This window comes from Ammospiza caudacuta, chromosome 18 (assembly GCF_027887145.1).
Source record: "Ammospiza caudacuta isolate bAmmCau1 chromosome 18, bAmmCau1.pri, whole genome shotgun sequence".
NCBI classification, from domain to species: Eukaryota; Metazoa; Chordata; class Aves; order Passeriformes; family Passerellidae; genus Ammospiza; species Ammospiza caudacuta.
This window is the reverse complement of record NC_080610.1, coordinates 1,953,114-1,980,647: the sequence shown is the minus strand read 5'-3', so window position 1 is coordinate 1,980,647 and position 27,534 is coordinate 1,953,114. Positions and strand designations below refer to the sequence as shown.

Below are 27,534 nucleotides of genomic sequence, written 5' to 3'. Positions count from 1 at the left end.
TATTGACAGTTTGATAAGGCTCTGCAGATGTAGGCTACACTCTCCATTCCCAAGGGCACACTGCTGATGCTGTAGCAGCTTAACTGTGCCCTCCCCAGGCACTTACTGCAGCCCATATATTTTTAAATATCTGGCCCCTGCATAACTGACTCACATCTGGAAACAGGACAGAAGGGCCTATATCATTTAGGTACCCTAAAAAAGCCAGTGTACCTGGAGCTTGTGCATGAGGATTTTGAAATTATTGCCAAAGGTTTAATCCTCTTCTGAACCTAATTGGGTGGCTGGTGCACATGGCATTTGGCTGTGATCCTGTACACCCTAGCACCAGCTATTCACACCTTGTGGCACTGGCTATGACGGGTGGCACTTTGATTTCCAACGTGAGTCCCTGTTTTGGCTGATCTACAGCATTCCTTCCCCAGATGGTAAATTATGCAGGGGCTGTATTTCTCCTACTTCATTTTATGGCTTGATGTAAGGAACACAAGGAAGGAGAGTTAGGATGCCTCATTTTCAGCTTAAACTGCCGATTTTGATAAACCTCCAATCAAAAACAAACTGACCCACTACTTCCAGGGCACAAGTGACAACAGCAATCCAGAGTGATGCTCAGCATGCCAGCACATCAATACCACCTTTCCCTATGGCTGGACCAGGTCCAGTCCTGAAAATTCCTATTCTGGGGTCAAGGCTCCCAAAGGGTCTGTTAGAATGGGGCAACAGCAACACCTAATTAAGGCTGCAATTGCAAAGTGTTAAACCTTAATTGCCGAAAAAGATCTTAAAGGTTGGCAGAAAATGAAAAATGGAAATTCAGAGGGATGAATTATCTGGTTGTCAGGGTTGAGTGTTATCAAGGAGTGAAAAGAAAAACAATGTGGCAAAAATGCTCTCTAAAAGAATTAGGATACTTCCACTTTGGAGCTTTTGTTAAAGAAGATATGTTCAAGGTCCTGGTATCACCCCTGGAAGGATCCAAGACCAGGTTAGATGGGGCTTGAGGCAACTTGGTTTAGTGGAAAGTGTTCCCTGTCCACAGCAGGGGTGCATCTGGATGAATTTTAAGATCTCTTCCAATACAAACCATCCTGTGATTCTGTGATTCTATAATACGTGATGTACATATGTATTAAATATATAGATGATGATATATAGATGTGGATACATACAGATATTTCCAATATCTTTTGTGTTCCTTGACTTTTCCATACTCCAACAAATCCAGTGTTTAAATTCACCTGCCACATTTCATCCCTTATCCCCAGGTCCTCACATTCTCAGATAAAACAGTTTCTCTTGATCTTTGAGATGTTTGTCTGAAGCTTACGTGTTTCCCGTTGCTATCAGCAGCTTGTTGTACTCCATCTTAAACCCATCCTTGAACACAGCTATCTTGCTCTTGACATCCACAGCCGCCACCTAAAATCATTCCTAAATAACGTTAAGGGAAGAAATCCCAGATTTTCACCGAGGTCCCAGCCCAATCAACTCGTCTGCCAGGTTTTAGTCCTCCATGTCAGTTTTAGTTAGTTAGTTGGTTGCTTTTAGTTAGTCTGTTAGTTTCTGCCCCACCATGTCCACAGCTTGGCCAACCCACACCTTAAATATTCCTAATTGCATTCTCACAAATCCTTGAAGGTCTCCCAATATAAATAAAATAATGGGGAGAAATATTTAAGCCATCATTGCCTGCACTGTTTGAAGGCTGATTATCCTTATCAGACAGCACCTGGCTCCCCAGATCCACATGAGGAATGGCAGGTAACACATCATGGTCACCAGAGAGCCACATCATGGTCACACCCAGAGTGCCCTTCCTCCCACAGGAGCATTGTGTTTTGAACACAGGAGCTGTGTTTTGAACAAGCACAGGCAACCTGCACTACTGGGCAAAAAGAGGGGGATTTTGGGAGACCCAACATTCATACAGTTGCATCCAGTGAGCCAAGAACAGAGACAGTGGCCACATTCCCTAAAAACAGCCCTTGCATACTAGTACTTTCCTTCAGGCACACACAGGACTCCCCTTACCTGCATTTCAGTCAGGACTTCAATGTCATAGGTGCAGAAGAACTCCTTGGGGCGCAGGGCAATCTGCTCAGGGTGGGAATCCATTGACTGCAAAAAAAGCCATTTTTCTGTCAGCTGCTGTGGATTGAACAGGTGAGTAGAGAAATGGCTGCTACCAGCACAGGTCAGCACTTGCTGCATGGGCTAAGGGAATGGTTCTACAGGGCTGGAATGAAAGCCTGTTCAAGTAGGAATTGTCACAAGAGGCTGGCCTGTGCTCTGGTGCCTTCTCTGCTGGTTTGGCGTGGGGCTGGTGTTGAGCAGCGATGGCAAGATTACAGCAAGTGCTTCAGAGTGTCAGCAGACATAACTGCAACCCCTCCCAGTACACACAGGTTCACAGGAGCAAGAGAAAAGATTCATTTTACAACACAGGTGGTGCGGCCCTGGAAGAGGTTGCTCAGGGAAGCTGTGGCTGCCACATCCCTGAAAGTGCTGGACTAGAGCAAAACCTGGTCTGGTAACAAGAGTAAAAACCACAGCAGGGGGAGTGGCACAGGATGACCTTTAGAAGCCCCTTCCAACTCAAACCATTCTATGAGTATTTGGAAAACAGCCAGCTACTAGGGCAAATGGAAGCTAGAAGAGCAGTAAGAACAAGCAGCATTAACACACAAGGATTCACTTTCAAAAGCACCCAAGTTATGCTGCACAAGTTCCATCCAACGCTGAAGCAAGGGGGTGGGGCCCATATCTGCACATCTTGAGCTGCAAGACAAAGGTTCATGCTTTTCCCAGCCCTCCCTGGTCACTGCAGCGAGATGTACATCTTTACAGACAGTGTTGAGCCTGAGCTCATCTCTCCTCCTGACTCAGTGGACACAAGCTCAGACTCAGGCTGAGAACAAGCTGAGCATCGAGTGGCCAAGCTGGGTGTGCAGGCTGCTCCCTGCCCGTGTGCCCCTCTCTGCCTGCAGCGTGGCAGAACAGGCAGGGATGCCATGGTCAAGCCCTGCTAGAGTTCACACAGTGCCAGCAGCAGCATCCACTCATGCCACACAGGGATGGTGTTTGGGTTTGACCCAGGAGGGACAGAGGATGCAGGAATCAAGGGCTTTCCTCTTTGCCCATGGAGACGGATGTGCAAGATCCTTCTCCCTGGAGGTGGCCTGGTCAGGGGCTGGAACAAGCCCAACAAGAACAAGACCTCACTCTGACTTCAGACAACGCTCTGCTCAGGAGAGAGTGCTGTCACACGACTTGAGGCAGGGGCGGGGTCATACAGGTTTTACTGCAAATTCTTTGAATACTCCACATTTACAGAGAGAAACACCTGACCCCTCTGTGACAGTGTGCAGGAAGGGCAAAGCACAACAATCCACAACCACCATACCTTTTGCTGCTGCTTGGTGCTCTGGGGACAGTAACAGAGATGTGGCAACACACTGGTCATGGTCCAAAGGACACAAAGGGAAACAGCTCAGCAGAACCTGGGGATACACTGATAACAGGCATTCGGCAGGGCAGAGGAAGGGCACTGCTGCAGTTTCAGGGAGCAAGAGCTCTGCTGCTTACAGAGCTAGCAGTGGTACTCCTCCAGTAGCTTGTACAGGTGCAGTCCCACACACAATAGGATTAAGAAAAATTCCATTTTTCCTACCCCCTTCCTAAAAATTCTGCCTTCTCTTCCATGGGCTTTGTGTACCTTTCAAAAGCAACTACTGCCAGAGGTGTTCAGTGGAGGATTTAACAAAGCATGTACAACATCTCTGCCATGTGGAATGTTCTTACTATTTAACAGCAAGAAGAAGAGCCAGTCTAAGACTCAACCATGGGGATGAGTGTGTGGAAGAGCTGTCTGGCTGGGAGAGGGACTCTCAGATTCTCCCAGCTGCTCAGCACAACCCCTGTGATGCCTGGATGCAGGTCACAGGCAGCTGCTCTTCACCCCAGGCAGGACTCACAGAAGCACAGAAATGGCCTGAATGCTCCCAAAAAGTCATGTGCATGTTTGCCTGTCTTTGAAAATCCCTTTTTTTGGGTGCTGGAAGGTGGTATGATTGTAATAGTCCCCATGGGTAAGCATTCCTGCCACGAGGATGAACACACAGTTCACCTTATGTTATCTTCAGGCTCCAAGGTCAAATGCTGCTGTCTAACTTGAGCTGCTGCCTGACATCAAAGAAGGCTCAGAAATCAGCAGCAAAACAATCTGATTAAAGACCATCCTGTGTCTATAAACTGGAATGCAAAATGTGATGTGTGTCAGAAAAAACAACCTTTGCACTTCCATCAAGTTATCAAGCTGTGATGACAGCTGAGAATCATCATAATTATGGCACAGAGCATCCCTGGGCAGCAAGAAACAGACACTAATAAAAACTCTGGTGGACAACACCATTTTTCCACAAGCTCCATTTCATTGCCTTAAATATTTTTCATCCAGAAACACTTTAAGAAGACCCATCCAGGTACAAGCTGGCTAAGAGAGCTACCACTTCATCCATGGAAGAATCATGGAATGGTTTGGGTTGCAAGGGACTAAAGGCTCATCTCATTTCAATTTGCAGGGATATCTTCCACTAGGTCAGATTACTCCAAGCTCCAATGTCCAGCATGGCCTTGAACACTTCTAGGGATCCAAAGGAAGCCACAGCTGCTCTGGGTAACCAGTGCCAGGGCCTGCCCACCCACACAAGGAAGAATACCTTTGTTTTTCTGCTGGAGTAATCTTAATTCAGCTTGAACAACTCCTTTTTTGTGTTTCATATTTCAGTCACAAAGAGGGAAGAAAATTCAAGGGAAAGAGAGACTAATAAAGAGACTAATGAAACAGAACCTTGCTGCTGCAATGAATAATAGTGAGGAAAGGCCCTAGAGCAAATTTTAAAATTGAGGAGCAAATTTTATAACTGGGGAACTGTGGCATGTCCAGAGTGATACAAACCTTACTGAGCTTTGGTCTGTCATAGGGCAAGTGTCTGTCCATGGTGCACATCACAATCCGGTCAGAGAAACCCTCCTGGCGCAAGGTCTCTGCACAGACCAGCCCAGCGGCCCCTGAGGGAGAAGGAGAACAGTGACAGCTGTGTGTGTGGCCCTGGGACGCGTCTGCTGCCAAACACGCTGGGGCTGACTCCCAAACCCAAAACCACAACCTCCAGCAGCCCTGGCCTCACCTCACAGCAGCCCTAACCCTAACCCTAACACTGACCCTGACCCTGACCCTGACCCTAACCCTAACACTAACCCTAACCCTAACCCTAACCCTAACCCTAAACCCTAACCCTAACCCTAACCCCTAACTCCCAAACCCAAAACCACAACCTCCAGCAGCCCTGGCCTCACCTCACAGCAGCCCTAACCCTAACGCTAACACTGACCCTGACCCTGACCCTGACCCTAACCCTAACCCTAACCCTAATCCTAACCCTAACCCTAACCCTAATCCTAACCCTAACCCTAGCCCTAACCCTAACACTAACCCTAACCCTAACCCTAACACTGACCCTGACCCTGACCCTGACCCTGACCCTAACCCTAACACTGACCCTGACCCTAACCCTAACCCTAAACCCTAACCCTAACCCTCACCCTAACACTGACCCTGACCCTGACCCTAACCCTAACCCTAATCCTAACCCTAACCCTAACCCTAACCCCAACCCCAGCCCCAGCCCCAACCCCAAACCAACCCTAACCCTAACCCTAACCCTAACCCTAACCCTAACCCTAACCCTAACCCTAACCTCACAGCCTCTCCTAACTCAAACAGCTCTCACGGGAGGCCAGTTGGAGCAGATGCATGAGGCAGCATAAGGGACGCTCTGTCTATGGACCATGACATTAATCCTCTTGTCTGTCCCTAAACTGTCACAAGCACACAAAGAGCACACCTGAGGAGCTTTGCTAAAGCCTACAAACTCTGACAAACTCCAAGCCATAAGCAGCCACTTAGAACCTTAGACTTCTCTAGTCAGAGAAGGGTCTGCACACCTTGCTCCTGGTAAATTTATGGCCAAGCACAGAGAGTAGGAAGTCCTCCCCCCTCCATGGACAAGGTGTTGGTTGTGTGACTCACTGCAGACCATTCTCCATCTATTTCTTTAAGGGGTTTTTTGTTCACTTGTTTCAATCACAGAAAAAAACTCATTAAATCAAACAAAAACTGCCTTCGGACATCTGTCCCACTGCAGCCAGGCAGCCTGGCTGGCACATCCCTTCTTCCCTGGTGAGAACTGGTGAGATTGGAGAGCTCAGGTGAGAAGTCGGGAGTCTCTTCTCAGCCAAGGAAGCCTCACTCCATGACAAGTGTTTTTAGGGCCACAAATTCTGTAACACCACCGAGAGAAGATGGACCTGGACCATATGGTTTGGTCCATCAACAAGACACTCCCACTGATGGAGCTGGGAGACAGTGGAAGAAGAGACAGGCAGGTGGACATCCTGTGGATGCTGCCAGGAGCATCCTGAGCCAGAGCTGATGCTGTGCTGATGTCAGGATGACCCTCACATGAGCAAGGGACTGCAGTCAATTGCTCTCAGCTCTGCTGGGCACAGCTGGACTGGAGTCTTTCCCCAACACTTTCCCACAAATACAGCTTTGAAATCTCCTTTGGTGTCCACCAGAATAGACTCTGCTCTTTAATAGACCTATAAATTTATCTCGTAAAGCCTGAGAAAGTTTCTTTAGCCATGGCAGATGTTGTCTGTGGAGTGACCTTGCTGAGGATTGTGATAACTGTCCAGACCTGCCTCACACCAGGACATTCCAGCTGACCTCAGGGAGCAGTATGTCCCACCCTGGCATTCAGTCAACAATCAGCAAGGGCACAAAGAAGGGAAAAATGTCACCCAGCAACACGGGAAAAGCCAGTCAAGCTGGTTTTCCCCTCTGCTCAGACTGTGAGATGCACCTTAGGTGATCCCAATTTGATGATCCAATATCCAGCTTGGATCTGGTGACCTCGAGACTCAAGTGAGAACAACCCATGTGCCAGGAGCAGATGTTTCCTCCCAGACCCAGGAACAGAAGCTCCTGTCCTCCTCCCACCCTCCATTTCACCCCAACACGGCCCAGCCTTGGCACCCAACCCATTCCAAAACTTGGCAGAGACACTTCACCTCATCCAACACTGAAATGGATCTGGGGGAAGGGAAGGGAAGGGAAGGGAAGGGAAGGGAAGGGAAGGGAAGGGAAGGGAAGGGAAGGGAAGGGAAGGGAAGGGAAGGGAAGGGAAGGGAAGGGAAGGGAAGGGAAGGGAAGGGAAGGGAAGGGAAGGGAAGGGAAGGGAAGGGAAGGGAAGGGAAGGGAAGGGAAGGGAAGGGAAGGGAAGGGAAGGGAAGGGAAGGGAAGGGAAGGGAAGGGAAGGGAAGGGAAGGGAAGGGAAGGGAAGGGAAGGGAAGGGAAGGGAAGGGAAGGGAAGGGAAGGGAAGGGAAGGGAAGGGAAGGGAAGGGAAGGGAAGGGAAGGGAAGGGAAGGGAAGGGAAGGGAAGGGAAGGGAAGGGAAGGGAAGGGAAGGGAAGGGAAGGGAAGGGAAGGGAAGGGAAGGGAAGGGAAGGGAAGGGAAGGGAAGGGACATTTGCTGGCAAGGTGGAAGAACTTTTATCTTCAGAGAAGCATCTTGAGGTGAGAACTTTGGAGGTGCAATGGGATGAGATGGTGATGTGCAAGGTCCAAGAGAAAAAGGTGTATCAACACCACAGGGACCTGAAAAGACTTTACACTCATCATCTGTGGAAATCAGGGGTTGCTAATGTAACTGGGAAGGGAGTAGCAGGAAGAGAATTCAGGGTTCACTCCAAAGCATGGCAACGGGGAACTGTAAAGCTCCACAGACTGGACCACAGGACATCTTTGGACCACTAGCATGTAGTACAAAAAAGTTCAGAATGACCTTCTGGTGTGACCCTTTGCACAGGGAGGAATGCAAGAGGGTGATGGTTAGAGGGTGCAGGGGACACAGACACCCCCTCCATGCATCCCTGCCTGGGAGGGCACACACAGTGACCCCAGCATGTCACCCTTACCTGCACCAATGATCAGCACATTGGTGCTGCTCAGGTTGTAGTTGCTCAAGGAGATGCACTTTGCCATCATCTTTGTCCTCCTCTGTGTCTGAAGAGCCTGTGTCACCACCAAAAGAAAAGAAGAAAAGCAATTATCTTTATTCAGAATTACCCTGGGCAGGCAGGCAGGGATGGGGACAACCGCAGCAGTGTCGTAAACCAGCTTGGATAGGAAGGGAACAACAACACCCTTGCACTGAACCTCCAAACCCCTGCTCATGCAAATACCACTCCAATGTCCAGTGCACTGCCCCTTACAAGGTACAAAAGTAAAACAAATCCATCATCTTCTGCAAAGGCATGCGCCTACTCAGAGCTGGGGTGGTGGTGGGGCAATAGAAAAAGCAGGTGTCCTTGTGCAATTCTGCACCAAAGGTGAGGCAAAAATGAAGAAACTCTGTCAGCAATTTTATCCTGAACCTGAGCAGAGCTTGTGCACCTGATATCCAAAGCTGATGGACTCGTTCAACCCACCAGAGCACAGGCATGGACCTGTGCCAGGGCAGCCCTGCTGCACAGACCCCCTGTTCCCAGGCATTAGGGGCCAAAATCTGCTCCTGATGGAGCAAAGAGACTCAGTTTCCCCTCATCACACCCCCAAATCAGCTGGAGTGCTGCTGTTCAGGTGACATCTCTGGATCTAACCCAAGTGCTCTAAGGGCCCATTGGGGTTCTGAGCCACTGGATTTGCACACGTGGACATACAACCATGCATCAAAAGAAGGCTTTTCATGGAAAGAAAGATGGTAGTGGCCTGAATGGGCTTCATTCTGCATTCCATCAGGGCGGGAGAGCCCTTTCTACCCCTGCATCAGGTTCCTCTCCAGCAGGAGCTGAGGTGTGGGCTCAGGAGGAAGCACAAGTGGTCTCTTCCATTACCATGCCAAAAGGCTAGAAGGTGGAAGAGGCCTCTCCCCATGGGCCTGCTAAATTAAAAATCGCTCTGAGCTTAAGGAAACACAGGAAAAGTGCAGGACAAACACCTGTAAGGCCTGAGAGTGTGGAGAGCCCAGGCCAGGTGTCCAGCAGCTGCAGGGAGGCTGGGTGCAAGGGGGACCCAACATCTCTCCATAAATTGGATACTCACACATTACTCTGCCCAGGCCAGAGGATCAAAGAGAAGCATCCCCCCCACCACCGCCCATGCACATACAGCAAAAAATGAAAGCATTTGCCTTGATTTTTGGATGCCAGTGGCCCCTCACCTGCTTGCTTGCTCGGATGTATACCTTCTCCTTCTCAATCTTCACCTGAGGGTGACAGAACAGTGCTGGTTTGCAGAGCAGCAAGGGTTCCCTCAGGGCAACAGCTGAGGAGCAGGGGTGAAGGCACGAGTGTGGAGAGCTTTGTGGACACACGAGGTCACCTGCAGGAGCAGCTCAGGCCATGGCAGGGCTCATCCCAGCTCGAGGCTGTGGGATCTCCTGCCTCGGATCAACCCCACACCGACGCTCCGTGTGCAATCTGATCCCTGCCCAAATCTTACACATGGTTTCTCATTGCCACCCCACTCCTGCTCCAGAGACCTCCCAGACTGGGGACTCCCAGGTTCCCAGGAGGTACCTGATGCCTATGGGTGGGTGCAAGGGAGCTTCAGGGGGGAGGGAGCTGCTCTCCACTGATGACACCAGCACATCCTTGGAAAATATTTGCTCCGTGCCATACAGAACGTTGCTTATCCCAATTAAAAGAGTCATTTTGTAGGTGACACGGAACTGAGTGGTGTGGTTGATGCTCTAGAGGGAAGGGATCCATGCAGAGGAATGTGGCCAGGCTGGAGAAGTGACCACATGGGAATCTTATAAGGTTTCAATAAGGGCAAATGCAAGCTGCTGCAGCTAGATGTGAGCAATCTGCCTTACCTGTCCAGGCTGAGGGATGCAGGAATCGAGAGCAGCCCTGAGGCAGACTGTGATTGTTCACAGGGAGAAGAGAAGGCTCCAGGGAGAGCTCAGAGCCCCTTGCAGGGCCTAAAGGGGCTCCAAGGGAGCAGGAGAAGGACTTTGGACAAGGGGCTGCAGTGACAGCACAAGGGGGAATGGCTCCCACTGCCAGAGGGCAGGGATGGATGGGATATTGGGAATTAGGAATTGTTCTCTGTGAGGGTGGGGAAGCCCTGGCACAGGGTGCCCAGAGCAGCTGTAGCTGCCCCACTCCTGGAGGTGTTGCAGACCAGGCTGAAGAGGGCTTGGAGCAGCCTGGGACAGTGCAAGGTGTTCAAGGGGTGGAATGAGGTAAGCCTTAAGGTCCCTTCCAACCCAGACCATTCCATGATTCTATGGTTTCCTCTGCTGCAAGGACAAGGATCTCACCTGGAACCTGGGTAAACTATCCAAGCCAGGGAAGTCCTCAATGTCACCCGTGCCGATGTTGAAGCAAGCTCCATGCCAGGGACAGCGGACTCTTCCTTTGGACAAAACCCCTGCAGGGAAGAGGGCAGAGCAGGGTTGGTGCTGCCCTGCAGCTGCCTCCCCTCCTGTGAGATGCACCTCTCCTACAGGACACGTGGCAACTGATGTGAAACTGGATGGGCAACAGTGGAGTTTTCTCAGCATGCACACTGGGCATGTTTGGGACCAGCTGGGATCCTCTATGAGCAATTCCTTCTAAAATGCCCTGGAAGGCAGGGCCCTCCAGTAGCTCTGGGCGCAGTTCCAAAGCTGTTTGCTCTGGGATATAACTTCACTTTCCAGCCAGGATGGGGCTGCCATCCCCAGAGTCTCATGGTCATTCTTAAAAGCCCCACTATTACCCAGAACGAGTGGTGCCTCAAGCAGAGCATCATTGATTTAGAGTGCACATGTTTCAGAGCAGACCCTGGCACAGCAAGGCATCTGCACACACTGGGAAGCACAGGCATGCCCAAAGCCATGTGCTCATTTCTCTAGGTGTTGGTTCAGAGGCTGCTTCCTTGGATTTCAGCTTTCCCTGCTACAGTGCCAGGGCAGGGAATAGGCCACCATGCAGCCATGGACTGGTCTTGAGCTTGTGTCTCTGCTTGCTGAGGCACGGCAGTGACACATCTCATCAGCACCATGGGTGGGGCACAGGGGCAGCCCCCCTGCAGCTGCAGCAGATGCCCAGAGGGATCCCTGTGTGACAGCCAGTCTGAGGAATGCACCACAGGTCTCTGAAAGGGCGGTGAGCTCTCACCTCCAGGGCAGCGTGGGGCTCCTCTGCCCTGCCCAGCAAGAGGCCCATCCCAGGCTGCTACATCCAGCACATCCAGAAGACACTCAGTGTGTTCCCCAGGATCACAGCTCCAGCAAAACCCCCTCCCACCCCCAGTTTTGGTGATGTATGTCAGCACACAGACTGCTGCCGTTGCTTAGGCTCGGGGCAGAGACCTGTCTGAAGCCTGTGCTGACAAAGTGCCAGGATGCATATTTTTAGATGCCAAGATGGGAAACCACTCTACTTCATCCCACTTCAGTCAATAACATGAGCAATACTCTTTTTGCTCCTGAAAGGATCCCATCAGCCCAAAGAGTGTCCTCTTTCCCCTTAATGAGAAGAAGCCCCAGCCCTGTGATCAGCAGTGGCAGCTGCAAACCAGAGCTGGCAAAGTGCTCTGGGGAGTTCTGTGCAACTGCAGCTTGCTCTCATGCCTTCCCCAGCCAGAAGATGCCCCGGTGATGCTGAGAGTGCAGTGCAGTGCTGCTGCATGCTGGGCAGCACATCAGGGGGCTGTCCTTTGTCCTGTGATGCCCTTGGTTGCTCTCCAGGACATGAAGCAGACTGACCTTTGACCAGCGGAGCCCCATAGTGGGGACACTTGTGTCCCACGGCGTGGAACTCCCCACTCTCCTTGATGAGCAGAGCCTTCCCGCAGCCCAGGTCCACTTCCCGCATCCTGGACAGGAGGAATATGGAAACAGATGGCACAGCATCCACCTCACAGCAGATGCCACCGCTCCACCCTACAATCCAGCCCCAGTCCCACCAGGCTCCCCTCCTCCTTCAACCTGCTCATTACTGGCTTCAGGTGATTACAGATGTAGGTCATTCCTTGTCACCAAGCCAGCTTTGCAGGTGGCTCTGCTGTCCCAGACTGGGGCACATCCAAGCTGGGCCATTCAGTGGCAGCATCTAATTTATCCATCATTGTGCCAAAAGGCAGCTCAAAACACCTCCCCAGCTGCTGGGGGAGCTGGCAGTGGGAGCAAGAAACCAAACTTGTTTTACTGGGACATCAGCTCCCCTCCTGGCCCCAGCAGCTCAGCAGCCCCCTGCCAGGCTTGTGTCAGTTTTTCAAACCAAACACAACATCTTCCAGAGCTGAAAACACGGAGAGGTGACTCTGAACTTTGGGGTCTACCTCCCACACCTCAGGGTTTTTGCTCTGGTCCTGGCCAGTCCCAGGGTCACTTTTCCTGATAAATCCCTCAGGACAGCAGGCTCCTCTGTGTGACCCTCTTGATGTTCTCCTCAGCTGCTTTTGCAGAGTAGAGCTCACACAGTGACCTCCCAGCAGCACCAGGCTCCTGGCCCCAGCTCTGCTGGGTTCAGCTCTGCTCTGCAGAGGAGCCAGCAAACCCTCAAGCCATTCCTGTGGAGGGGTTCAGGTTCTCTTTGAAACCTCACAGTTGCTCACAGAACAAGGAGGAACATTGTTAAACAAAAAGGGATCAGATTAGACTACATATAAGAAAGAAGTTTTTATAATTTGAGTAGCAGGATGCTCTGCCTGGAATAGGGTAAGACAAATCAAACAACACCCAGTTTTGCAAAGCTGTGAGTGGTGAACTGAGAGGGGGTGTCACACTGCTTTTGGTCTTGAATTATGCTAAATCCAGTCTGACTTATCAACCCCAAAGTTAATCATTCTGATAGCAAGAGGAAGATGGGGCAGATATGGTGAATTATCCTTACCTAAAAATGCTAAGCTGAAAAAGCTGGCCTGCAGATACCTGACTGACAATCACTTTTTACTCTAAAAGTCCTGCCCCTTACAAATAGCAGGTTCTTCTAACATATCCCTTCTTGGAGTGCGTGTGGAGATTCCTCCCTGGGGTGGGGACACCCTTCAAGGTCACTTCTCAAGAGTGAGCAAAGGAGATTTGCCCACACTTGGTCTGGGTGAGTGACATCAATCTCTATTTCATAATCATGGGCTTTTCCAGCTTTAATAAAATTACTTTCATATACTCTGTTCTACTCTACTATTAGTTTTAGCTTTTATCGTGTATAGTACATAATTCTGATTAAGATATTTTTGTCTAATCGTTTATCATAATAAATAATTTCTTTTTATACAAGTATATCTGGTTTGCCATCCCTATCCCTGCAGAACAAAGTTGTACAAAGGTTCAGTCACACCTTTGTAATTCCTTAGACTTAAACTGTTGGCAATGAGTGTTGGGATTGGATCCAGCCACACCAAGCCTTCTCTTAGAGAAGGAGTTTGGAAAGGCAGGGAGTCCTTTCTGCACCTCATGACTCAACAACAGCTTCTCTCACAAACTTTGTCTGAAATTCCCACTCCACCATGACAAATTGACATAGTCAGCAGGAGGAAAAATAATTTTGGGAAAGAGACAAAAGGCTTAACAGAATATTTATGGCAGCAGAGGACACACATTGACACTGATAATCCTTGGTCAGTGAACAATTGGTATGAGTGGGAAAGGATACAAGAGAATTAAATAAAAAAGGGATCACTGGACGACAAAAAAGGAAGAGGTATCATGTGTCATGTAGTGAGATTATGCTTAAAGGCTGCATGGCAATGGAGAGAACAAATCATAAAAGAAACTAATAATCTGAAAGAGGAAATAAAAGACAGGAAACGTATACAACTGTCTTTACAGTTATCAAGATGACCAATTAAAGAAACAGCTAAAAGAATTCAAGGAAAAGACAAAAGCCTTGGAAGAAAAATTAGAACTGATATTATAAAAAGCCCCCAGTGCTGAAAAAATGTGAAAATTATTAGTATCACCTGAGGATTGGGATGGTGATTTTTGGGAAAGCCCTGATGAAAATGCTGATAAGGGAGAATGGAGCTCTGATGAAATACTTGAATGTTCACCTCCTAGAGAGGAAGAAGTTCCAGATTTTAAAATGGAACACATAATTAAGACCAAAGTGTCCAAACAACCCCAAGGAGGTCAGAGGAGGAGCAAGGACAGAACGTATGGCCTGGGACCCCCTGCAACTAGCAAATCTACAGGAAAAATATGGGAAAAAAACCAGGGGAGTCAGAAACCAAGTATTTGTGGAGAGTGAGTCTCTGGGGAAGCTAGAATATTGCTGAATGGAACTCAAGCTAAGAGATACTGGGGAATCTTATTAAATATTGGACCTGAGCTTGCCAATCAACCCTATTCAATAACCAATGAGGCTGCATATCGGGCAGGAGCAATAAATGTTATGAGAAGAGGAGATACAGCTTCCATACCCACATGGTCATCTAATGAAATCTCTGCTGCTGTTACAAAGGCAGCTTTTATGTGAAAACAGAAACACCCCAATCTCCACAGAGGTGGCTCCTAATTAAGACTTCTATTGAGAGGTGCCCCTGCAATGATAAAAATTTATTTAGTGGGGTGATGAAATGAAATTAGAACAGATGTAATGCATAATGAAGGTGATTATCCCCACATGGGCTAAATTCTTGTATGGTTTGGGAACCAGACGAGGAAAATGGGCTAGGAAAGCAATTCTGGAGAGCAAACTCAGGCTATTGAGAGGAGCCTAAAAACTTAAATGCGGATAGGTCCAGAATGCTGGGTGAAGACTTTTAAACATACCCTACTTGAGAGAAACAAAAGATCAAAACTCTGCTTACTTCTGAGAAGAGCAAAAGGAGGTGTGGATGGCAGTGATCTTAGGAGTCCCCTGCGATGCCCTCAGGGGACAGTCCAATGCAGGATAGCAGATTTAGTCAAAGTGGTGAAGGATGGGGAGAACACAAGTAATGGAAAGCCTCCACATGAAACCCCCCTCAGTCCTTCTGAGTTAACAGAAACACAAAAGGAAAAAAATACCTCTGGGTGGACTTTGGGCCTTCTGTCCCAGCTCATTTTGACCTATCAATGATCTGATAAGGATGGGCCCCATATCTACTTACCAGTAGGACCTAGAAAACAATATTTGAATTTTTTAATTACTACAGGAGCCCAAATATCTTCAATCACCCCCACAGATGCTGAAAAAATAAATTTAAGCTTTAAAAAAGGAGAGTCCATCTAACAGGATTCAAAGAACAAAGAATTATATATTCCACTGGCAAAGTCTGTTTATGGCTAGCTGGGGTAAAACAAATGACCTCACACACATTTGCAATCACAAATCATGAAGAAAACATTTTAGGATATGGTGCTCTCAAAAGAAATTTGGCAATTGTACAACAGAAATGTATGGTCATTGTTATGAACAAAAATTCAGTTAATATTTTTTTCTGTGAGAAAAAGTTACCACTACTGCTGGGCTGCTGCCTTTGTTATTGTAATCACGGGTCGTTGTCGTTAATGGTTGTTTTTGTATTAGTAAAAGCCCTGGCTGGGGCGAGTTAATGGCCCTTCTCCTGAGACTGTAACGGGTGGGGACCTTCCCGAGGCTAAGTTTTACCTTTCCCAGAATAGTGAAGACACCTGAGAGGGTGGGGGGGGGTTATGCAAAGTGACTCCCAAGACCAGAATGCTTTGTGGAACCCCCGACTCCAAACCCACGGAGAAACCCCAAAAACAACGAGCCACCTAAGAGTTGAGAGACTGGAGTGATGTCTGGACGTGAGGAGCCGAGCGCGGAGCCTGCAGAGACGCGGAACACCTTCGGACCCTCTCGCCCTGACCATGGGAATTGACCCCGGCGGTGAGACCAAGCTGACAGAATGGCAGGGGCACCATCTGACGGGAATACCACGCCCTAAAGGCTCCCAGCAAGGACTGGATTCCCCCTGCTCTGCCCCTTGCAGACAGAGCTGCGCATATCCTCCTCCTCTGAGTCGCCCTGGGAGAGAGGACGGGAGACTGCAGCCCCGCCGAGCTGCCCAATCCTGAGCTGATCACTTTTAATAAAGGCATTAAACAGGAGAAGTCTCCTGGCCGTTGTTTATTTCAGTCATCCTGACCCACAAAAACTGAGTATAATAAATTTTGTGGAAAAAATAGAAAATGAATCTATTAAAAATTTAGAACAAAGGAGTATTATATTTAGGACACATACCCCCTATAATTCTCCTGTTTGGCCAGTGAGGAAACCAGACATGAATTGGCGCTTAATGATTGATTATCAGTGGCTGAATGCCAACATGGGAAGACTCATCCCAAACACTGCCAGTCTCAGTGCCACCCTGCAAGCACCTGCACACAAATGGACAGCAGTTCTAGATGTAAAAGACATGTTCTTCATTGTTATAAACAAAATTCTGCCAATTTTTCTGTAGGAAAAAAAGGTTACAAAAACCAGTCAGACCAGTGTTGCTGCCACCTGCTTGTTATGATAATTACAAGTTGTTGTCATTAATGGTTCTTTTTTGTACCAGTAAAGGCCCTGGCTAGGGCTAAGTTAATGGTTCTTCTCCCAAGACAGTGAAGACAAAAGACGAGATGTGGGAGGGGGGCATGCAAAATAACCTCAGAACCAGCATGCCATGAGAAGCTACTACTCCAAACCTGCTGAAAAGACCCCCAAAACAACGAGACAATATAGAGTTAAGAAATTGGAGTGATGTGTGGACGCAAGGAGCAGATTGCTGGGCCTGCAGAGATGCTGGGGGCCTTCGTTGTCCCTCACTCTGAATGAGAAAATCCTCTCAGACCGGGACCCAGAGAGAGAGAGAGAGAGAGAGAGAGAGAGAGAGAGAGAAGCTGTGGAGTTCAACATCTGGGTCACCACATCCAAGGCTCCCACGAGGGCCGGACCCCCAGCTCTGCCCTTGGTGGACAGAGCTGTGCATGTCCTCCTCCTCTGAGTCGCCCCGGGAGAGACTGCAGACCTGTCGAGCTGCCCAATCCTGAGCTGATCACTTTTAATAAAGGCATTAAAAGGAGAAAAAGTCTCCTGCCCTGTTTATTTCAGCTGGGATGCTCATCCGGGATAGCCACGCCTGAAGAGGACACCAGGGCTGGCCATCTTGGACCCTCAGGACAGCTGGCTACCAGGATCAGAGAGATTGGCTCAGGACCAGCAACACAGAGGAGCACCGGAGCACCGGACTGGTGAGAAATCCGGTGTCGGGAGTGGGAGATGGGCAAGTGTGTGTGTGAGTGAGACAAGGGCCGGCAGCCGGACCTTCAAAGCGAGAGTGGACCCCTCAGTACCGCGTTTCTGTACCCCTGCAAAGGGGCCGGCCGGGAACAGGGGGAAGTGCGTGGAATTAGTGTGAGTGAGTTGTCTCCCAAGGGGGAAAGAGGGCCCACCCTCTCTGGGCGTGCGGAGGGAATAGTTGTACGAGTGGCACACACCCCCAAAAGTCCTGACAGAGGGAAGTCAGGCAGATTGCAAGTCCCAAGGATGGTTCAGGCAAGCTCACAAGCCCCGCAGGCAAAGTAAATCCTGACAAAGGGGTCAGGCACAAATCCCAGCGAAGGAGGCTGTGGTTTGTTTTTAAGTCCTGATACAGTGAGGCCTAACATTTGGAAGGTTAGGCAAACTAGAAATCAGGCAGTTGTTTTTCCTGACAGAGGGGAGTCAGGCACGAACCAGCTTCTTACGCCGGAGTTTCGTGTTTTCAAGTCCTGATAGATATAAGACCTGATACTGGTAAAGTTAGGCAATCAAGAGATAAGGCAGTTGTTTCAGTATAAAATCTTGAGCGTCAGGCAAAAATCTGAAGTTCAGTGGAGGAGGCTGAAGCTCCTCAAACAAGATTTTTCTTGAGATCACCTGCCAGTAGAGGCACCTTTGGGACTTTTTCTGTTGAGACCTGAAAAATGGGAGGGTGTAATAGTGAAAACACAGGCAAGAGACTGAGGAATATACCTCCCAATAGCCCCTTAGGGGAACTGTTAGAGAAATGGGATTCTATAGAGGCCACAGAGGGATTAGATAAGGTGAAGATGATCCACTACTATGTAGAAGTCTGGCCAGAATTAGAGGTGCAAGGAGGATGGCCTTGGTGTGAGACAAGGGACAAGTGGATGTGCCAACAATTAAATCATTATTTAACAGCTCGAGGTGATACTGATCCTGAGCAATTATTGTATGTAGCTTGCTGGTTAAAGAGCGCTATTGGGGATGAAGGGGTGCGAATTTGTAAGGTACATAAGAAGAAAGAGGCGAATGAAGGAGGGGATGATGGAATTAGTAAAAGATGGGACCCCCTGGATTATTTGCCTCCTTCTGCCCCTCCACCTTATAATCCTCTTCCTCAGGCACCTCAAATGGCAGGTCCAATTCTTCCCCTGGCTGCCATCTCATTACCACCTGCTCAAATTCCTCCTTCTACCTCTTCAGCTTCCCCTATGATAAACCCAGTATCTCCTCCAGTAACCACTCCCTCACCACCCCCTTTGGCTCCTCCAGTTCCTTCTGCATCACCACAAGTGCCTACTCCACCTGGTGCATTCTCCACCCCTTCTCCAGCTCTACTTAATATCCACTGAGGCTCTTCTCCCCCTCCTATTGCTGTCCCTTTACCTCCTCCTAGTTGGGACACAAATGCCTCCTTGCCCAGTAAACAGCTATCAGCAAATATACCTGCTGATGGGCAGAACGTTCAGGGTAACCCAGATGTCCCTCAAAGTAGTTTGGCATCTGAAGATGGGCCTTGCTGTAGCACCAGATCCAAGACCTCCAAGGCACAGAAACTCTTTCCCCTCAGAGAGGTTCCTATGGGAGGAGTAGCGGGTGGTGTTGGCTTTGTGAATGCTCCCCTAACTGCTTCTGAGGTGAGAGGATTCAAGAAAGAGTTGGGGCATTTAGTTGAGGACCCAGTGGGCATAGCCAACCAAGTGTATCAATTTCTAGGTCCAAATATCTACACTTGGGGGAGATGAATTCCATCCTGAGTATATTATTTTCCCCAGAAGAGGTTCAGATGATTAGGGCGGCTGGCATAAGAATATGGGAGAAAGATAACAGTCCAGGACCCCAGGTGCCAACAGGTGAACAGAAATTGCCACTAATGGATCCCAGCTGGAACCCTAATCAGTAGGAGGGGAGGAAGGTCATGATGGAATATAAGGCTTTGATAATTTGGGGGATCAAAGAGTCAGTTCCCAAAGGAACTAATACCCAATTGGCATTTGAGGGTGCACAAGAGAAAGATGAAGCTCCTGCTGCCTGGCCTAATCACCCAATGCAGAACTTCCAATTGTACTCTAGAATAGACCCAGACACCCCAGAAGGTCAAATGCTACTAAAAGTCCAATTTGTTACCAAGTCTTGGCCAGATGTACGGAAAAAACTGGAAAAGATTGAAGATTGGCAAGAAAAGGACATTAATGAGTTATTAAGAGAGGCATTGAAGGTGTATTTAAGGAGGGAGGAAGAAAAAGCAAAGGCCAAGGCTAAGAACATGGTTGCCGTAGCTAGGGAAAGTGCAGGGGCAAGCAATTCTATACCACAATCCAAGGTAACAAAGGAATGGGTGAATCCACCACCAGGAGGAGGCAGAGATGGGCCAGTACTGTCAGGGACAAGAGGGATGGAGAGACCTCAAGTCCCTTTGAGCGAACGACATTGCTATTACTGTGGAGAGGCAGGACACGTCAGGAAGTTTTGTAGAAAGCTCAGTCTTGATGTGGCAATAGCAGGAACAAGATAATTTAGGGAGGATCCTTAGGGGTGACGATTAGGGGTGTCAAGGGCTCTATACTTTAGGGGACCCGATGCAACATCTAGAAGAGCCCTTGATAAACTTTGAGGTGGGACCCCTAAATGAAGAATTTGAATTTTTGGTTGATACAGGAGCAGATAAGTCCTGTCTCAACAAAGTACCAAAAGGTATGGAAATTGGGAGAAAATTTTGTGAAGTGTTAGGTGCTGAAGGGAAACCATTTAGAGCATCAGTGATTGAAGATGTAAAAATAATTGGAAACCCAAGACAGTGTGAAGCTAATTTTATTTATCTGCCTAAGGTAGAAAAAAGTTTGTTAGGAAGAGATCTGCAAGTTCATTTGGGGGCTGGGGCTGTTCCAAGAGAAGGGAGGATGGTAGTACAAGTGATGAAGTTATCCCAAGGAGATGTCGCAGAGATAAACCCCGAAGTATAGGGGAAAGAAGGGGCTTGCTACAGTCATTGAACAACTGTTGCAAAATGGAATTTTAGAACCCTGTATGTCACCACATAATACCCCTATACTGGCAGTTAAGAATGCTGAAGGGAAATATAGGCTGGTACAAGATCTGAGGGAAGTCAACAAAAGAACCATTGCCAGACATCCAGTTGTGCCCAACCCGTATAGTCTCCTAAGCAGAATTCCAAGAGAACATGCTTGGTTCACTGTCATAGATTTGAAGGAGGCGTGTCCTCTGGAATGTAGGGATTGGTTTGAATGGGAGGACCTGAGTACGAAAAGGAGACAACAGTTAAGGTGGACCCGATTACCACAGGGGTTCACTGAATTCCCCAATCTCTTTGGACAAGCTTTAGAGAGTTTGTTGCAACAATTTGTCCCTGAAGAAGAAGTGCAGATCCTGCAGTATGTTGATGATCTGATGGTGTCAGGGAAGGGAAAAGATCAGGTCATAAAAACTAGCATTAAGCTTTTGAATTTTCTGGGGGAGAAAGGACTAAAGGTTTCCCAAGAAAAACTACAATTTGTGCAATCAGAAGTAACATACTTGGGGCACGTAATAGGAGGGGGGTATAAGAAATTAAGCCCTGACAGAATTTCAGGTATTTTAGCTCTCCCAGCCCCAAAAACAAAAAAAGATGTGAGAAAACTCCTGGGCCTGTTCGGATATTGCAAGTTATGGTTAGATCAATACACACGGAGTGTAAAATTTTTATACAATAAATTAGTAGCTCCAGATCCCCTACTTTGGACAGCTGAAGATGACAAACAATTACAGAACCTCAAAGACAAATTGTCTTCTGCCCCGGTCCTAAGCTTACCAGACCTCAGGAAGGGCTTTGACCTGTTTGTGAGTGCAGAAGGGGGTATAGCCTATGGTATACTAACTCAAGAGTGGGGAGGGTGCAGGAAACCCGTGGCATACATCTCCAAATTGTTAGATCCAGTGGCTAGAGGCTGGCCAGTTTGTATACATACAAGCAGTAGCAGCAACTGCAATCCTGATAGAGGAGACCCAAAAATTGACCTTACAAGGAAAAATTAAAGTGCATACTCCTCATGATCTTAAGGCAGTACTGAGACAGAGGGCTCAGCAGTGGCTAATCAATGCCAGGATATTAAAATATGAGATAATACTAATGAACACAGAAGACTTAGAATTTATCACATCCAATGCCCTCAATCCAGCACAATTCCTAATGGGAGAGCCTATAGAGAATTTAAAACATGATTTTTTTGAATTGGTTAACCTGCAAACAAAAGTAAGAGAAGATTTAGAAGAACAGCCTCTAGCAACTGGAAGAATCTTGTTCATAGATGGCTCTGCGAGGGTAGTAGATGGAAAAAGGGCTTCAGGTTATGCCATTATAGATGGAGAAACATTACAAATTGATGAAAAAGGGAAACTACCCCCAAACTGGTCAGTCCAAAGTTGTGAAATATATGCCCTGAAAAGGGGACTGGACTTACTGGAGGGGGACCAGGGAACCATTTATACGGACTCCCAATATGCATATGGGATAGTTCACACATTTGGGAAAATATGGGAGGAACGTGGATATTTAAGTTCGAAGGGAAAAAGCTTAGCCCATGAGAACCTAGTCAGAGCAGTATTAGAAGCTCTACAGAAACCTACAGAAATAGCAGTGGTCCATATAAAGGGGTGCCAAAGAGGAGACAGTCTTGAAGTTTAAAAAAACTGACTAGCTGATCAGATAGTAAAAGAAGCAGCTTTAGAACCAGGGGATCCAGTAAACATTTTTAAAGCAGGAACGACACCTGAAGAAGGAGAAAGAAGAGAAGAACCTGTATTTAGTGAAAAAGAATTAGAGGCTGTAAAAGATTTAAAGTTACTCCAAAGGCAACAAAGAGAGTGGTTAACCTCAGATGGACGGGTGTTTTTAAATAAAGCACTGGCTCGGACAGGGCTAACAGAACTACACAAATTAACTCACTGGGGAGTCCAAGGACTATGTGATCATTTCTTAAAAAATAACCTATGCATAGGTGTATATAGCCTAGCTAAAGTCATTACAAGAGGGTGTGTCATTTGTCAAAAAGTGAACCAGAAAGTCATGAGAAAAGTAGCACCTGGAGGGAGAGAATTAGCTTTGAGACCCTTCCAAAGCATACAGATAGATTTCACTGAGATGCCTCCAGTGCAAGGATACAAATACTTAATGGTTATAGTTGATCATCTCACCCATTGGTAGAAGCCTTCCCGACTAGAAGGAAAACAGCAAAAGCAATCCTAGAGAACATTATCCCCAGGTATGGAATGGTGAACACCATAGACTCAGACCGAGGTCCACATTTTGTGTCCCAAACATTGCAAAATATAATTGGAGCTTTAGGAATAAAATGGAGGTTACATACTTTGTGGCATCCCCAGAGTTCTGGGAGGGTGGAGTGGATGAACAAAACTCTCAAAAATGTATTAACTAAATTGATTGAAGAAACAAAAATGAATTGGCTGAAGTGTTTGCCCCTAGCGCTTTTGTGCATCAGAACAAGACCTCGGTCTGACATAAGAATTTCACCTTATGAAATGATGTTTGGACTGCCATTCTTGTTAACACCTTATAGCACAGGAGACTATCTGGAAGGGGAAGAGGCTACCAGAAAGTATTTAGAGATAATTGGAAGAACTCTGGAAGGACTTAGGAAAAGAAGATACCTCCCCCAAACTTCCCCTCTTGACACACAAGTTCATAACATTAACCCAGGAGATTAGGCTTTGATAAAATCATGGAATATGGGACCATTAATGCCTAAATTTGAAGGCCCCTTTCAGGTACTCCTCATAACTAATTCGGCTGTGCGGACCAGAGAAAAATGTTGGACTCACATTACAAGAATAAAAGGGCCAGTCTTATCCCCAGGTACGGGATCAGATCCGACATCAGCTTCTCCCTCTAGCATTGGACCAGATTCCACATCACTTTCACCTCCAGGCACTGAACAGGACTCGACCACATCATAAGTTAATTCACCTGAGTATACTGTGATAAAAGGACCAAAATATTTAAAGTTGACTCTCAGAAGGAAGAGTGAAAAAGACTGAACTGTATGGGAAAATAATTAGTATCAGGGCCCTAACATAGCTTAAAATGTCTCAAGACAGTTCTGTGTGTAAATTAAGTTTGTAAAAAGTTTAAAACTGTAAATAAGTAATTCTAGTTAAGTTCCCCCAAATTGGTTCTAAAGACTCCAGGTTAATCCTCTACAGAGCACTCTCCTAAGAGAAACCAAAATTGGTAGGGAACAGACCGAGAGAGGTTTAACCAGAGAAATGGGTAGAAGGGACTCTAAAGAGCTTGGAAGCTTTTCCTCAGTAAAATTCCCCAAGAGGCAAGGCTGGGTGGGCAGGCTGTGCAAGATGGCCCATACTGGACTCTTGGGAAGGGTAGTAATGATGGCTCTGATGGCTGGTGGTGCTCTGGGGAGCCCAGCTGAGCCGTGCAGTGAGTGCTACCAACCCCTCTGTGAGGAGGAAGAAGTGAGCTCCTTGTCTAGAGTCCACATCAGTTCTAACCAAAATTGTGTTAACCTCTCCCAATTGGTCCTTTATCAGAAAAAAAGAGAATGCATTGGACAGCACACAATACTGCCATTTTTAGGCAGCCACTCCTTGGAGAGTGCCCTGTAGGAGAAGCCTGGTTCTGCTTTGAATGTGATGCTGCTGAAACAAGCTCAGTAGATCTAGTCAAAAGAAAAGGTAAAAACAGTAAGAAAGATGGTTTGTAACAAGTATTTAGCAGTAAAGTATTCAGCTACCCAGTGGATCCCAAGAGATCCAAACAAATCAGAGTCTGTTGAGAAAAAAGAAAGAGACAAGTGTACTCAACATGAAGTTTATGAATGTTATGAGTGTACTGAAAAAAAAGATAAACCTCTCTTGGAGAATGAAAGAACTGTGTAAATATTGGGAATGCCCAACAGAAACTGATAACACATTTCAGGAGAGCCCTAAACACCTGGTTTTGATCTCTAGTACTACAGCATACACTAAATTGTCAGGAGACTGGTCTGGCAGCTGCGCTGCTACAATGATAAAACCAACTTTCTTCTAATTACCCAAAGAAACTGGATCAAGTTTAGAAGATCCTATATACAATGATTTGGGAGAAACTAAACAGAACAGGCAAAGTACAATAGAAATTGAGAAAATCCAAAATTGTAAAGGCCAAGTTCAGACCCCAACATCTATGTTAAACAGAATCATCAGGCTCCAGGAAGTATTAAAGAATGCAATTATTAAAAACATTTCAAATGAAATAAAAGAAATAGCATGCGTAAATAACCAAGAACAAACTCCTACACTTGATTCCAGTTGGTGAGATAACCTATGGATTTTCAAAAAGGATGTATGAGAAAAAGTAGTTCTTCTGACTGTGTGTATACTTAGAGGATTGCTCTTTTTACTATGCTTATTTCCCTGTTTTATTAAAATAGTAGTGTTGGCTGTGCAGACCAACCTAAAGATTGGTCTGCAATCAAAAAATGCTAACCTGAAGAAACCAAGAAAGGTAACGAAGTTAAGTAAGCATGATTACCAGAGTGCTCAAGAAATTTATAATCACTACAAAAAAATTAAAGAAATATGAAGCTCATGAGTCAGAAATTGCATGTTGATGTGAACTTAAATTTAAGCTCGATCAAAGAAAAAGAGGGGGGACTGTTATAAACAAAATTCTGCCAATTCTTCTGTAGAAAAAAAAGGTTACAAAAACCAGTCAGACCAGTGTTCCTGCCACCTGTTTGTTATGATAATTACAAGTCGTTGCCGTTAATGGTTCTTTTTTGTACCAGTAAAGGCCCTGGCTAGGGCTAAGTTAATGTCTCTTCTCCCAAGACAGTGAAGAGAAGAGACGAGACTAGACGTGGGAGGGGGGCATGCAAAATAACCTCAGGACCAGCATGCCATGAGAAGTTACTACTCCAAACCTACTGAAAAGACCCCCAAAACAACAAGCCAATATGGAATTAAGAAATTGGAGTGATGTCTGGACGTGAGGAGCAGAGTGCTGGGCCTGCAGAGATGCTGGGGGCCTTCGTTGACTGGGATCCAGAGAGAGGGGAGGCTGCAGAGACCAACATCTGGGTCACCCCGCCCAAAAGGCTCCCACAAGTATGGGACCCCCAGCTCTGTCCTTAGTGGACAAAGCTGCGCATATCCTCCTTCTCCTCCTCCTCCTCCTCCTGATCATTTTTAATAAAGGCATTAAAAGGAGAAAAAGTCTCCTGCCCTGTTTATTTCATTCATGGTTCCATTTCAGGATACTGGAGAAATCATATTCCTGGATTTTCTATAGAGAAGACCATTGTATGCATTAATGAGCAAAAGCAAGACTTAGGGGTTGCTTGATAGTCATAAAAGGCCTTCAAATGCTAATAGAAGAGTTAAAAATATAGTCATCACTTGGAGCAGTTCATTCCAATGATCCTACAAGAGCTGAATGGGGTTTTGCTGAACATGGGACTTACTGTAACATGATCCACCAAGACCCACACAGAGCTAAACAACCATTAGGGCTCAGTTCTGCAGCATTAAAAGATCTTGAGAAGAGATGTACTCTGACTGGGAAAAGGGATTGCTATCTCTGAGCTCTTAAACAAGTAGAAAAAATTCAACAGCACCAATCTGTGCAAACCTAAAAACCCTTTAATCTGTTAGCCAGTATTAAGAAGGGCTATGCTCCACGAGGTGGGATTGCACAAAGACCAAGAGTGCACAAATGCTGTGTACATGTCTCAGGAGTCACAGGTCTAATGAAGGGCCAACAAAACCTGCAAAATTACAGACAGCCATGATCCTAGATATGCTGGCTTTGCAACACCTACTAAAGCCTAGTGCTATACTTGGTGATCCTGCAGTTACATCATACTCTGAAGTTAAAGATGTCTGGTTCACCAATGCCTCAGCCAAACACTTTGATGGTAAATGGAAGTAGAGGGCAGTTATGAGGGAACATCATGAACCTGTGCTAGGAGAGGGTCAGGCTGGATATCAGGGCAAGGTTCTTCCCCCAGAAGGTGCTGGCACTGCCCAGGCTGCCCAGGGAATGGGCACGGCCCCGAGGCTGCCAGAGCTCCAGGAGCCTTTGGGCAGCACTGCCAGGGATGGACAGGGTGGGGTTGTTGGGGTGTCCTGTGCACGGCTGTGAGATGGACTGGATGATCCTTCTGATACCCTGTCAACTCAGGATATTCAGTGATTCTATGGATGCGGTTTGAGCAATCTTGTCTAGTGGAAGGTGCCCCTGCCCACGGCAGAGGGTTGGACCAGATGGCCTTTAACAGTCCCTTCCAACCCCAACCATTCTGATTCAATGATTCCATGGTGCAGTACCCTGGATTAAAGCATGATTAGCACAGCAGGAATTGTTTACAACATGGAGCTTGGCAGTTTTTCACCTCACTCGGCCACATATCTCTCCTTGACCAACTAAGCCAGGCTGAGATTCAGCCCCATCCTAGCCAAAAGCATCTCTTTGTTGATCATGCACCTTGTTTGCAAGCCAGAAAGAGCTACTGAGCACACCCCTCTGCTGGATGAGTGATTGATGATGCCACTAGCACTGAAAAGCAGCATTTTAGAAAATCCTTTCTACCACCTCTGGGGTTGTCCAAGAGAGGCTCCATAGCCTTCTGTCCCAGCAGGGATAAACTGAGCAATACACACCTCTACAACATCCACATGCAGGCGAATTTGTCCACAGCATCTCCCAGGGATGTAGGGATGTTGTGCCTCCTCCATGGTGCCCAGAAACTCTGCCTCTGCTGCTGCAGACTGGCTGGGCACAGGCTCTGCACTGCAGCTTCAACTCGTGCTTGTATTTGCCAGAGTTGCCATGCCCTGCAGACTGTGTTGGTGGCCATGTGTCACTGGTCAGTGGCACTACCTACAGGAGCATGAGTCTTTCAGCCATCCATCATTCCCAGGAACTGCTCATTGATGCTCTCTGCAGGCTGGAGACTGGGGTGCAGAAGGCTCCAGCACTGAGGCCTCCACTGCTCCACCTGCCCAGACCTTGGCCAGAGACATTTCCACAGCTTTGCAGAACAGTGCCCAAGTGTTGCTCAGCGACGCTGATGTTGCTCTGCACTGAGCAGATCTTTAGTCTCTGCCCTCTCTGTGTGCCTCCACCAGCTCTGCTAGACCTTCCTCTCAGCACATCCTGTCTCTTCTCACCTCCCAGATGCTCCCTTTCCAACCAATAGTCCCAACACATTCTGTGCAATCCACAGTCTGTCTGAGGCACTG

The 27,534-nt window shown here is 47.4% G+C and overlaps 1 protein-coding gene across 5 annotated transcripts in view; it reads right to left on the bottom strand.

The window, feature by feature from the left end:
• The window catches only part of AIFM3 (apoptosis inducing factor mitochondria associated 3), a 64,860-nt gene that overhangs the window by 11,915 nt on the left and 25,411 nt on the right, over positions 1–27,534 (bottom strand). For all 5 annotated transcript variants that reach the window (XM_058816542.1, XM_058816543.1, XM_058816545.1 and 2 more), the window contains exons 3-9: positions 11,826–11,935; positions 10,395–10,504; positions 9,288–9,332; positions 8,044–8,140; positions 4,961–5,073; positions 2,035–2,121; positions 1,331–1,422 (exon numbers count right to left, since the gene is read on the bottom strand). In XM_058816542.1, coding sequence (XP_058672525.1) covers positions 1,331–1,422; positions 2,035–2,121; positions 4,961–5,073; positions 8,044–8,140; positions 9,288–9,332; positions 10,395–10,504; positions 11,826–11,935 — 654 coding nt within the window. The remainder of the gene's footprint in view (positions 1–1,330; positions 1,423–2,034; positions 2,122–4,960; positions 5,074–8,043; positions 8,141–9,287; positions 9,333–10,394; positions 10,505–11,825; positions 11,936–27,534) is intronic.